Source organism: Cololabis saira, chromosome 21 (genome assembly GCF_033807715.1).
Source record: "Cololabis saira isolate AMF1-May2022 chromosome 21, fColSai1.1, whole genome shotgun sequence".
NCBI classification, from domain to species: Eukaryota; Metazoa; Chordata; class Actinopteri; order Beloniformes; family Belonidae; genus Cololabis; species Cololabis saira.
The window spans coordinates 29,103,149-29,117,048 of NC_084607.1; the positions used below are offsets into that span (position 1 = coordinate 29,103,149).

The 13,900-nt window shown below is 43.2% G+C and overlaps 1 protein-coding gene across 2 annotated transcripts; it reads right to left on the reverse strand.

The window, feature by feature from the left end:
- Positions 1–1,242: 1,242 nt before the first annotated feature.
- On the reverse strand, positions 1,243–8,431 carry LOC133421908 (retinoic acid-induced protein 3). Of its 2 annotated transcripts, none has more exons than XM_061711704.1 (4): positions 8,181–8,431; positions 6,350–7,523; positions 3,846–3,898; positions 1,243–1,939 (listed from the first exon to the last, which is right to left on the reverse strand). In XM_061711704.1, exons 2-4 carry the CDS (start codon positions 7,470–7,472, stop codon positions 1,850–1,852), a joined length of 1,266 nt encoding a protein of 421 aa, XP_061567688.1. In that variant the 5' UTR covers positions 7,473–7,523; positions 8,181–8,431; the 3' UTR covers positions 1,243–1,849. The 2 variants fall into 2 exon arrangements, with proteins under 2 accessions (XP_061567688.1, XP_061567689.1); XM_061711705.1 differs by lacking the exon at positions 8,181–8,431 and adding an exon at positions 7,854–7,974.
- Between the last annotated feature and the right edge of the window lie 5,469 nt (positions 8,432–13,900).

Sequence of the window (13,900 nt, forward strand, 5' to 3'; positions counted from 1 at the left end):
CATGTGCAGTTTAATGGCCATAAATGGGTTGAATGTGGCAGGAAATCTCATATCTGCTAATTGCTCTAATGCACAAGAGGCCAATTGCCAATTTGATGGCGCGCTCTTTCTGAGTAATTGAAGCTGGAATGAAGGCTCTCTGATAAGTGTGTGTGAGTGTGTGTGATATATCGACTCTTAAAGTTATAAACTGATCTTCGTGGATGGAGGATCACTGCATGCCACAGCAGAAGAAAATCTGAATGTGTAATGGCATCTGGGAGTCTTTCCTGACTCATGACCGACTCCATCACCTGAAAAGCCCCGACCTGCCCCCTGGTGGTTAAAGTTAGTCACTGCAGCTGTTCTCTGAGAGGAGAACCAGTACTCGAGTTGTAAAAAAGAATCAGGGGGGATGGTGGATTTTATCATATGGGGACAGATAATTTGTGCTGATTACAAATAATATAATATTTTACAAATAATAGCAGTGACCAAAACACCTGCAGAAATACTGCAGGAATGACATAGCAGCAGTTAAATGCAGCCTTCTGTAAGCTTTAAATATCCACTGGGCTTACATCAAATACATCAAAACACAACAATAAAAAACACTTTTCTGAACTTATCAATATGACTCTGTCCTTCACAGGATAAGTAAAATGGATCACTGCAAAAACTCTAAATCTTAACAAGAATATTTGTCCTATTTCTAGTTAAAATGTCTTGTTTTAGTAAAAAATCTCATTACACTTAAAACAAGACTAAAACAAGAAAAAACAACAATTTTCACCTGTTTCAAGTAGATTTTCACTTAAAATAAGTAGAAAAATCTGCCAGTGGAACAAGATTTTTTTGCTTGTAATGAGAAGATAAATCTTGTTCCACTGGCAGATTTCCCTACTTATTTCAAGTGAAAATTTACTCTAAACAGGTGAAAATTGTCAAATAAGTTATTTTTCTGGTGATGACTCTAAATGTTGAAATAGCAGTAAAACCACATTCATTGATGAAATGACATAAGGGATGGAAAGGGGGGATGGCAGTTTTACAGGGGGGATGATTTTGACTGTTTTTATTTCAGGGGGGATGCCATCCCCCCTCATCCCCCCTCATCCCCCCTCATCCCCCCTCAACTCCAGTACTGTGGCTAACTGTTTAAAAGTACTGCTTAAATAAAGGGTGAGTTCAAGAAACAAGTTGAAGAATTCTTTATTGACAAAAATTCAACAGATGTTTAAAAGTGAAAGAGACGTCATGCTGCTCGCATGCCATTAGCTCTTAATTAAGACTCAAATGCTGTAAAGTAGCTGTGACAGTGAGGATGTTGGGCAGTGATGGTACGAGACGTCCCCCGGTGCTGACAGCTCTACAGCTCTGCCCCCCCTCCTGTCTCGTCTCATCCAGTCTCTCTCTCCTCTTCCTCATCCTTTTCTCCTTCCCCCTCCACCCTGCTGGGACGCCTCTGCTCTGCTCAGCAGTTTGGCATCTCTAGTGGACAGTTTCACACCTCCTTCATCACCTCAGGGCTATTATATACCATCTCTGAGCAGCGCAGAACGTGCATGTGCAACCTGCGACAGAGGCTCACGTCCACGCAGTGTTTGTCACGTGGTGGATTCCCCATCAGAGGGAAACCATTATACGGCCCACATTGACACCCCAGCACAGTGAGGCTGCAGTCTGTTTTTCTAGTGTTTGAAACAAGAATTTTACATCATTATTTAATGTAACAACAACAAAAAAAAAAGATATTTACATTTGTATAAGGAGCAGGACGTGGTCACCTATATCTATAGGCTTTGATGTGGATTTATCTGTGTGTTTGTGTGTGTGAGTGTGTGAGAAAAAGACTTCAGCCGGTTTGATTTCAATCCTGTCCGTAATATTCATCATACGGCTCGTTGTAGTTGGTGGTTTGAGGTCGAGGAATGCTGTAATCCTTGTCAGGGTCAATCTCCTAAAGACGTGACATAATCACATTAATACAAGTTATTCCTGCGAGTGGATCAAAGCCACTCTACGTAGGAGAACCACGTGTGACCACATGGGGGCGTCTTGGTCTGCTGTGTTGACTAGTGGCGTTCAATACCACCGATTTCCTTTACCATCCGATATTGAGTAAAATTCAGGCTGGTATCGGCGATATCTTGTGCAAATATACCTAATGTGCCCGCTAAATCTAAAAAATTGGTGTATTTTACAAGAATACAAGATATCAGAGTCACTTATTTAGCTATTCATTTTAAAGTCAGAAGTATACCGAGGTAACAGCCTCATTCACAATACAGCCGAGCTGTTACAACAACAGAAAAAAAAGGTGCTTGAAAAAGGTGTTTCCATCACTAAAAAAGATCCTAAGTAAAATAATAAAACCATTGAAACAAATAAGAGAATAATAAACAAAAATAAGAACTACTATAAAAAATGAAAACCAGCAGCTTGTCATTTAGACAAAATCTGAATAGTTGAGTTACTCTCCACCGTATTCCTGTTAATGATATACATTACCACAAATGACTGAAGTATCAAAAGTATCAATATTTTCATTCGATAATTGATTTTAGAGCATACAGATCTGGTATCGGAAGTATCAATATTTCAATGTTGACGTTAAAATGTCCAACATTATTGTAGAAATACACACATTTACTGATTTAAAAAAAACAAAACTAATTTAATTTGACATCTTTGACAACTCTTAGGGTGGTGATAGTGTTTGTACCACCCTGGAAGTTAATTTCTAAAATGATTGACAGCCAGCTTAGCAACCAGCTGTCGGTGTGAGCCCAGCATCGGCTGAGTCAGGTCAGTTGTGATTAAACCCTCAAGTCGACATGTTAAACGGTATTTTCAGTCTGATAGCATCTCTGCAGATATTTCCACAGGGTTTGGCTGAAGGAGCTGGGAGCAAAGCTAACTCTGATTGCCATGCGGTGGGCGTGTTCCTCTCAAACAACATGGCTCCTCTTCAGAAACTAGTGGTCACGTGATGCGTCACACTGCAAAAACTCAAAATCTTAACAAGAATATTTGTCTTATTTCTAGTTAAAATGTCTCATTTTTAGTCAAAAAATCTCATTACACTTAATACAACAGTCATTACGAGAAAAATAACTTGTTATTTGACAATTTTCACCTGTTTCAAGTACATTTTCACTTGAAGCCAGTGAGACAAGATTTATCTTCTCATTACAAGCAAAAAAATCTTGCTCCACTGGCAGATTATTCTACTTATTTTAAGTGAAAATCTACTTGAAACAGGTGAAAATTGTTGTTTTTTTCCAGTGATGAGTCTTGTTTTAAGTGTAATGAGATTTTTTTTTGACTAAAAATGAGACATTTTAACTAAAAAATAAGACAAATATTCTTGTTAAGATTTTGAGTTTTTGCAGTGCATGCATGTACAGTCTGGTCGGGACGGTCAGACGAGCTTTGTTGTACCACTTTTCCCCACTAAATATGCAGATCGCTGTTTTATTTTATTTAAAATATTTGCTTTTCCTTCTTGAAGTGAAACACAGTACATTTCCTTGAGTGATCAGGCGGTGCCGGCTCAAGAATCCTGTCAATCTCCTTATGTTAAAATTCAATTTAATGGCTGAAATAAACACATTTATAACCTTTGGGGAAATAGAAAAAAAAGATTTTGGGTTTCCATAGCTATATTTCACATCCTTTGGTCTCCCATCAGACTGGCACATGAACATGTGATATGCTGCCCTCGTGTGGTCAGAAGTGGTATTTCTATATATAGTGGCTTTAAGCTTTTGTGATTTAGCCATTATTATCTAAAGTAGTTTTAAAAAAAACAACAAGTCTGTGTGCATTTACAGAGTCAGGTTTTTCAGCGGGTTCGTACTCACCGTCATGGAGAATCCAGATTCGTAGGGTGATCGCAGCTTTGGGTCCCCTCTGCCTGAAGAGAGACGTGATACAGGTGAATAATTATCAGGTGCTTATGTGCATGGCGCCTTAAAGACAACCTTCAGTCAGTAAACCTGCACTTACGGCCTAGACTCATCCCTGGCTGCTTTCCCTGAGTTTACCTGGAGGCCAGGGAGCAATCCACCCATTTTCTTCCCTTACGGCTGAAAAGTAACATTAAAAAACACTTGCACAGCTGTGCAGATTGATACACCTCGCTGCATCCCCGATGCCGTCCAAGTAAAGCAGGAATTTGTCACCTTCAGCTATTTTCTAACAGACTTACAACCCTGTTCAGGAAGCATGTTATGCCTCTGAGGCTGGAATGATCCGGTTGAACCAACCAGGGAGACCAAGATCCACAACTCTCAGCTCATCTGGGAACAAATCCAAGGCAGCTCTCTGCTATTTTCATTTTAATTTCTGCCTTTCCTCCACTGCAGAGGGAAATAAAGGTGTAAGCTCAAACATGCACAGAGTCAAAGTGTTGTGTTGTTACAAAACAACTGAAATCATTAATCGATCAATCAGTTGTCCTGCAAACTATTTTATGCATGAACTCATATTTTTTAAATGTAACAATGTTCCACAGTTGTATTTTAATGTTGTTTGGATTTGCCTCTATTCCTCTGAGTTGTTTATGAATGGTTAGTTTTTTATTTATGGTTAATATTCATTCTAAATTTAGGGAAATGCACATAAATTCAAAAACATTGGTCTGTTTTGTGTTGTTATAGCTGCATGTCTCAGTCACCATTTATAATCTAATTCATGTTATTTTAATTGAAATAGTTTAAATGAGCATGAGAATAACAGTGAAGTAGCATAAGTTCAATAACATTTATGCAGAGTTGGAAAGTGGCCGTCCTGCAGGGAGTAAATCATGTCTAGTATAGGATTTCGATGGCGGTGTCTTTTAAATTGAACTGCAGAGCTAAAATGAAAGCGCACACGACATCAGTTTAACGTTTATTTAATCTGATAAGATGTCAAAGTAAGCGTTATCATAATGATACACTTGCTAGTGGCGATCAGTGTCCGAAATGTTTCAACAACATACACAGCCTGTGGACCAGTGGACTAGAAGACAGCCGGGGTTTTGGACTCAGTCTTTTGTTTCAGATACAACTCATTTGTTGACACCCAGATATCTCCTAACCCACCTTTAATGAAACTGGAAGCAGAGCTCTAACAAAAACCAGCCCCAGCAGTAAAGTCCTAACCCTAACTCCAACATGACGCAGCTCTGACTCTTCCCTGGCCTGAATGTTTCTGGTTGAGCTGAGTTTATGCTTCAGGGCTCTGTGACATCACAAGTCCACATCATTTTCCAGCACATTTTTCCATCATCATCTCCACCCGTCTTCACATCTGGCCGTGTTTGTTCTTTGTCTGATGTGGTTTACACAAAGCTGTGTCATAGATTTGAATAGAGAAGTACCCCCATAAATACCCCCTAGAACCGGCTGCCACTAGAAAAGACTGAAAACGCCCTTTTTAATGTTGTTTTCAATATATAATGGGTAGATTTGTGTATATTTATGTACATAAGTGGGCAGCAAATGATGTGTATGTATGCATGTGTATAGATAGGTGTGTATGTATGTATGTATGTATGTATGTATGTATGTATGTATGTATATGTATGTATTTATATATATATATATTATATATATGTGTATATGTATGTGTATATGCATGTATGTGTATATATATATATGTATGTATGTATGTATGTATGTATGTATGTATGTATGTATGTATGTATGTATGTATGTATGTATGTATGTATGTATGTATGTATGTATGTATGTATGTATGTATGTATGTATGTATGTATGTATGTATGTATGTATGTATGTATGTATATATATACATATATATGTGTGTATATGTGTGTGTGTATATATATATATATATATATATATATATATATATATGTGGTGTGATTATGTGTGTAAGTAGATATATACATAGATATAGAGCAGACACAATATAGTGTAAATAAGTATATTTATATAAATATTTATATGGGCATGTGTGTACAAATATATAGAAATATTCAACTATGTGTATGCATATATAAGTATGTGTGTGAGTATAATTACAGTATATAATAATAATAATAATAATAATAATACTGTTATTTAGCAGTGTGAGTACAGTGTGTGAATATTTATAAATACAGTTAAATGATCAGTGAATGGGGGTAGGACTAAATAAGTTTTAAACTTCTTCCTACTCCTTTTTTGGCACATATAAATCAAGATAGCAAGTTTTAAAGGATGAAATTCTTTGTTTTGTTTTCTTAAACTTCTCATGAAGTGTTTTTTTTTTTTACATGTACAAAAATAAAATAAATCAAATCAAAAATATTTTGATGAAAATAATCACAAGACCTCAATAAAAGCAGTTACTAGTCCTGGTTTGAACCACTACTCACCTCTCCGGTTCTCCCCTTCATTCTCAAAGCTTCCGTTTTCCTTTCCTTCCTTCTGGCTCCCGAACCCGGGGATTTCTGCGTTGGGGCTGGTCCACCCGGCGAAGCTGAGCGGGACGTCCTTGGACGTGCACTCCCCTCTGCAGAAGAAGGCCATCTGGGACAGCCCGTGGCCCATGAGCAGCACCCAGCCGTTGGCCACCAGCGCGATGCTCAGCACCGGGTCGTCCCAGGCCGCTCGCCGGCCCAGGTCCGGGTTCCCTCTGGTCAGCATGGCGATCCACACCAGCCAGATGGAGGCGGAGAGCAGCAGCGTCAGGCAGATCAGGATGGCCTGTATCCTCCACTGCTGGTTGCTGGGGCCCGTGTAGCTGTAGCTGTACGTGGAGCAGGAGCGCCACAGCACCTGCAGCGACAGGATCAGGCTGATGGCGAGCAGGCACAGCACGTAGATCTGCAGCATGGCGAACTCCCCCTGGCTGTACGCGCAGGGCTTCCCGTCCCGCACCAGCACCACCAGCAGCCACTCGGTGGAGATGATGACCTGCACGGCGAACAGTCCCAGAGCCACGGCCGGCTCGCCCCAGCCGCGGGCGGCGGCGAAGCCCAGCAGGGCGAGGCAGCGGGCCAGCAGGCAGGAGAAGGCCAGCGAGAAGAGCACGTTGAACAGGAACACCCGGGTGGGGCAGGTCTGGGGGGTCAGGCGCACGATGAAGGAGAAGGTGATGGCGAAGATGCCGGCCGTGGCCAGCAGGAAGAGCGACATGCGCAGCACCAAGCTGCCAGCGCCCCGGGGCCGGTGGCGGGACGTCAAGCAGTTGCACAGGGACCAGAGCAGCAGGCCCAGCAGCAGGCCCGAGCTCAGCAGGAATCCTGCAGAGGCCAGCGTCTCCAGCACGATCCCCCACGCCGCCCGCCGGTCACACAGGTACCGGTAGATGGGAGGGAGTCCCGCTCCGCAGCCTCGCTGCCCCTTCTGGGTGGTGGTGTTGGAGGGAGCGGCCGTGGCGTTGGCCGCGGGACTGACGGAGCTGCTGTTGGAGGACGAGCAGACGCAGGTGAGGGGGACCAACACGAGGAAGAGGACGGGGACGAGGGAGCCGTGCTTCACGGGGGAAACGGCCATAGTCACAGCCTTTCCCTTGAACTCTCCGCCGTGGTGGTGAGGTGGTTATTCCTGCAACGGGAAGCACACGTTAGCGTCAGACCGTGAAGGCGTGAAGCCTCGTGAAGCCTCACGGCGCGGCGGCGGCATGCATGACGCGAGGGGCCGTGGTCTGCACACTCAGCCGTGAGAGCAGGCTCGGCATGAGAGTGCGGGAACAGGGAGTGAGCGGACATGCCGGGACACAGCAGGGGTGTGAGGGAGCCGGGGCTTCTGGGAAAACAACGGGGGAAGCTGAGGCTGAGAGGGAAAGTGAGTAATGATAAAACAAATCTGCCAAACGTTGGGTTTTATATCGGGCACGGGTGAGGCTCCAGGTCAGAGGCGGGCGGAGATTCTCACCCCTGATAGATGCCACTTCCTCCAGCGATAGTGGAGTCTTTGTTCCCTCAGCACAGATTGGAAGATGACCTTTTGGTGGCTTTAACAGCCGACAAATGTAGACTTTCCCCTGGCGTTCACCTTTATTTATGTATCTATTGTTGTGGCTGTTACGTATTTTTACACGAGTATTGTCAAGCGAGTACAGAATCAGATCAGATTTGTTGGTTTGACTGTAAAATTCGGATCATTATGATGATTAGATGCAAGTTTATATCGATGTTAAATAACTCACACCTTTTAGGTAAAGTGCAAAGAAAAGGAAAATATGTTTTCTGTCCTGCTTACCCTTTTTTTCTTTGCTTTCAGGAGTGAATTGAAGCTCTTGATCCCAAAACTGTTTGTTAAAAGTTGTGAGCGTGCAGCCACGGTGCTCCTGTCATGGTGACGTCCTCGTACACGCGCAGAGTCAAAGAGTCAAAGAAAAGCTGAGCTAGAATCAAAGTTTTCAGCTTCACATCCACAGAAACCTGCACCCCAACTCCTTCCTTCTTCTTCTCCTCCTCAACTCTTTCCCTGCCCCGGTCCCTCCCTGGAAATGAGGGTGGAGCCCACGTCACCTGGAGGTGATGGAAGCAGTCGGGTCATTTGCATCCCGTCTGTGGATGGCGTGTAGTCATAGGTGCACGGCCGTGTCCCACGCGTGCTCGGGGAGGGGTGAGAGGCGTTGGGGTGAGTCCGGCTGACTCATCCCACTGTCACCGAGCGGGAGCCGTCGTTGCTGTGGCAACCGTTAAATCCCTGCAACAACATTTGAAATCGGTTACAAGCCCCGGGGGAAAGTTGCAGAAAGAGTTTGAGAGTGTTTTTGTCTGTTGTCTTCAACAAGCCCGAACAAAGCACGCCTCCTCATGCCTGTACAAGCGCTGTGTTCACAAGGTGTGCTCAGTGATCTGAGGTGACGCTTCCACCCCAAACACCCTGCACATCACTGACACTGTGGCAGCAAAGCTTCATCTTTTCCATTCATAAGCCGGTTTGACACCAGAGCACGATGTCTGCACATATGGATTCATGGAAACGTGATCCTTTACAGCCAATTACACATACAAAACACTAATAATCCACCTTAAAATGTAGGTGATGGACGCTCTGGGGTCACTTGTTTTCAGTTTATTAACGCAAATAATCCAACCAGCCAGGAGCAACTTGGTGTTTTAGACAACCTTCAAGATGCTAATGGCTGATGATGCCAGACTGGCTCATTATTCCAGAAACTGTCTTGTCAACTTTTCCTGGAATTCACAGACTGAAAGTGATTCACGAGCCTAGAAATGTAGACGTAGCTGCAGAGCAAATGTAAGTGACGGGGAACCAATCACACCAGCCTTTGCTTGTAGAGAAGGTCTCTGGGCGTGTTAGACGTGATGATGTCGGAGCAGTGACGTAACGGTAATCTGGATGTAAACAGTGTAGATGTCTGCAGCTGAGGAATAACTGCTGTTTGAATCAGCTTCAGCATTTAAAGTTAAAGATTCAGATTATTTCTTTGAAATCTGAACCGAAGACGCCACTCAAGTCAACCCTTTGCCAGGTAGCATTTGCGGTTTTGCCTACAGGCTACGGGAAGAAGCAGGATCGGGCCAAAATCAATATTATTGTGCAACCGGCAGTGACACACTGGGATAAGCATACACACCCTTCAACATTGGTAGAAGTGTATTTACAATGCTGCTTTCACTACCTTTTGTTTACACAATCAGCCTCAATGGAGACTGAATGTTGTCTAATGGGTGAATTTCTCAAATGATCTATTAATGTTATGTTATGTGTTGTGGGGTGGGGGTGGGGTGGGGGGTGGGCGGTGGGTTGGGGTCAAAGGGACATTATAATACAAAGACGGAAGCTAGTGTTTATTTACTATAAATCTGGACATCATTATTATTAGTTTCAGTCTTTATGTAGCCCAATAGTCTTGATTTTGGCCGTATCCTGCTTCTCCCTGTTTATTGACCAATAGTAGAGCAGCCGGACCAAGAAGGGCCTTCCTCGTTGGCATAATGAGGCAGAAATGTATAAGGTAAAGTAAAAACAGGAAACTAGGGAATGTAAAAATAAGGAATGCACGTTTAAGGAAAAGGAAAAACTAAATATATACATTTCTGCTTTTATTTTTACATTATGTCACTTTTGGTCCTCCATAATTTTGTGTTCACAAAAACCACAAAAACTATTTCAACACAGACGTTTGACCCTATGATCATGCGTGTCTTCCGTAATAACAAACTATATAATAAAAACAAATTATAATTAAGAAATTGATGAAAGCGATGCTTTTGGTGCAGTCATCTCGGTTTTTTGAGGGTCTGGGATATTTGCTGGAACTTCCCAGTTCCCATGAGACGTTCCAAAATCCCACCGGAAACTCATTTTATCCTGCTAGACAGTAGCCTATATTTGGAAAACACCAAAATCACATATTGATGGTGTGACAATGGCTGCTTCAGTCCATTTATACTGTAATTTAATCCAGTTTGAGTATTTCAGTTAATCCAATTCACTCAAACACACTCCACATTTCATGCCAGTTCAGATAAGATAAGAGGAAAAACCACACAGCTCAGGAACCCAGTAGGATGCATTGAATCTTCACTTTGCGGCAATCTCCCATCCAGGAAAAAACATAATTAAATCTGCAAACAGCAATGAAGGGGCCCTCGCGTGTGCAATTTTCACCAATAAAAGTCAAGGACTCAAAACTAAGTCCGATGACATCACCCATGACTCTTTATGTCAAACCATTCAAAAGTTATGGCAGAAAGTAGGAACTATCAAATATGGACCAATCAGATGAAGGGGGGGGGGCGCACTTTTTGGCGTCTATTGTCGCCACGGTAACGCTTTTGACTGAGAAAAGTAATGCCCATCGCTGTAAGATGGAGACGCACATTTTGATGTATAACACCTGGGTGCACGTTACGGTTCGGGCCGTATTAACTGCCGAAGGAATGGCATAAATTGCGCCAAAACTACACGATTAATTCAAAATGGCTGACTTCCTGTTCGGTTTCGGCCATGGCGCCAAGAGACTTTTCTTTAAGTTGCGAAATGATACAGGTGTGTAGCGATTTTCGTGCATGTACGCCAAACCGTATTGTGGGGCTTGGGTGGCGCTGTTGAGCCATTAGGCCACGGCCATTAATGAAAACAATTATCAAATTTTTCACCAGGCCTGGCTTGCGTGCAAAATTTGGTGACTTTTGGGGCACGTTTAGGGGGAAAAAAGGCCCTCATTTCGTCGGAAGAAGGAAAAAAAAAAACGAGAAAAAAAAAGAGAAAAATTCCTACAGATGCAATAGGGCCTTCGCACTGTCACTGCTCGGGCCCTAATTAACAAGGAGGCAAAGTGCCAACAGAACAACCTCAGGGAGGCCGCTCATGTGCCTCGACTGGTCGGGGGTCTGAGGCGGCGGGGAAGGTTAACTGGGATATCTGCCTATGAGACACGAACGAGAACAATAAAGAGATACGTACAACAAGAGAGAGGTGAGTGTGGAAAGATCCCTCGGCCTCTGTTGTGGAAAACCCATCAAATGCGCTTTAATAAGTTCTTTCCAACTAGGTGAATAACTGGACTGAAACTGAGTGTCTAAGTTACCAAGAATAAGACTTGATAGATGATCCATATTTCAGTAGATTTAATGAAACAGTTGCATGCAAAAGGGTCAGAACATACATCAGGCGTCTCAATGCAGAATGACAACGTAACAAAGGAAGCATACTGATTTTAAGGCCTAAAGGATGATTCATTCTTATGATTCGAGTAGACAAAAACATGTTTAAGGTCAGTGTTAATCTTTTTTTGAGCAGACTCCCAGTCTGTACCTTTGGCTGTTGTTTTGATATACTGCTGTGGATCTATATTTGCTGAGGCCCCTGACAAACGACAGACCTCTTTTAACCTTATGGAACGTCAGCTCGTTGAGCTAAAACTTGTTTTAAATGCTGCCAAAACTATAATATATAATAATTTTCTCTAATGGCAGAAAAGTATCTGAGCCCCCTCCCAGCATTTCATCCATACAAGATTGCAAGATTGAACTTGTGCACTGTTACAGTGTTTTAATTGAAGATCGGCTCTCTTATAGAAAAACCTGGAAAAAACATTAGGGTTGAAACTGGGATTCTTCTTTCGTCACAGAACTTGTTTTTATTTTGCTTCCAGGAAAAAGTTGGTTTTTGGCACTTTTCTCCTTATGGTTGATTACGGCAACCTTTTACATATGAATGTCTCAGCGAATTGTTTGCAGTCTCTGGATTCAGTGAACCATGGTGCCTTAAGGTTCATCCCTGGTTGCAGAGCCCTCCCTCACCACTGCACCTTATATGACAGAGGTGAATGGCCGTCTTTGACGACGTGCCGTCTCATCCACTGATACAGTTTTATCTATAAAGCAATCCTTGGTTTACTCCCACATTATTTATGCAACTACATTTCCAGAACCCACAGCAATTACTGCTTACGTTCCAATGATTTATATCTGCTAAACGTGCCAAAGGTGCATTCTGAACTAGATAAACACTGTTTTAAGTTCTCTGCACCTGCTGCCTGAACTCCCTACAGAAGACACTAAACCTGAAGGATGTCATCACTGTTGGACATTTGAAAAGCCGTATGAAGGATCTTACAGCAGCTACTTTTCACACTTGTTGTTGTTTTAATGTAAATTCTTAATCTTGTGTTTTAACCTTGCACACATTTTTATTTATCGTGTTGAGTGTTGAGTATTTTATTTATTTATTTTATTGAGTGAGTTGGTGGTGTCTGTTTTTAATTGTTGCACTTTTAATGTTTCTCTGGCTGCTGTCTTGACCAGGCTTCCCTGGAAAAAGAGGTAATTTTATCTCAACGGGACCGACCTGGTTAAATAAAGGTTAAATCACAGCAAGAAGGTCCTGAGTTCGATTCCCACCGGGGGCGCTGAAGTGCGTGTTAGTTCCCCCATGACTTCAGTGCCCACACCCTGGGTGGGGTTGGTGAAAGTATCTTTCTGTGTGGAGTTTGCATGTTCTCCCCGTGTTCCCCTGGGTAGCTAATGTGAGCTGCCCTCACAAAAACATGCAGCAGTCCTGGGCTCTACTGCCCCCTCTGGCCAACCGGGGAACAGATGGGGTGGGGAGGATCTGGCCGGAATAACGTGATCCTTCCACGCGCTATGTCCGGCCGGAGAAGCCCTGTAAATCCTGGGATTAATTGAAAAAAAATTGTGAAAAAACCTTAGTGTTTTTATAATGTGCAGTCCTGTGCACGCCCTGATTGAACCCGTCACATCAGCGACTCTTTGATTATCGTCAGCGGCCTTCGCTTTCCGATTTCTGACAGTAAAAGCGTCCGACAGCGTTTCTGCACCCGTAAGGGGCAACGGAGTGAGGGGAACTGTACCTTGAGACAACTTAGGTAAAGCAGAACATACATAACAGCATTTTTTCACACCTGAATGACGAGCTGACATCACCATCGTCCCTAAACAACTATTGCTCCGGTAATCTGTGTGGCTGACAGGGAGTTCATTTCCCGCCACTGGACAGAGGAATCAAACTTCTGGGATATCTGGACTGGTTACTGGTATCAGATAACCCAGCAGCATTAACGTTAGCGTAAACCCAGAAAATCCTGAACACAATCAGTACTGACATTAGGGTTAACCCCCAAATGATACACCTCAAACTGGGACAGCATCTCTCAAACAGCCGGAGCAGGAGCAGGAGCAGGAGGGGCAGGTGTGTGTGTGTCCGTCTTTATTCAGAGCAAAACAATGTTCAGCATCTCCAAGGAATCGTGTGGATCCAGGTCGCTTGCTCAGCTAACTTCACAGCAGGAAAGGTTACTAGAAGCACCTGGAAAGGACCATTCCACCTCACAGATCTTCAGTATTTCCAACAGAGATTCTTTACTAGGACCCAATCCCCTGGATCGGTGGGATTTATTGGACCAGTGGCTGGACCGGGCTGAGCTGCTGAGCTGCTTTCACCTGGAACCTGATCCAAGACAACACATAGTGCAGATT

Excerpts from the sequence above, each read along its gene's own strand:
- LOC133421908 (XM_061711704.1), bottom strand. The coding sequence starts at position 7,472 with ATGGCCGTTTCCCCCGTGAAGCACGGCTCCCTCGTCCCCGTCCTCTTC. Across the intron at positions 3,899-6,349 it reads TGAAGGGGAGAACCGGAGAG|GCAGAGGGGACCCAAAGCTG; the intron begins GTGAGTAGTGGT and ends GTCTCTCTTCAG. Across the intron at positions 1,940-3,845 it reads AATCTGGATTCTCCATGACG|GAGATTGACCCTGACAAGGA; the intron begins GTGAGTACGAAC and ends TCACGTCTTTAG.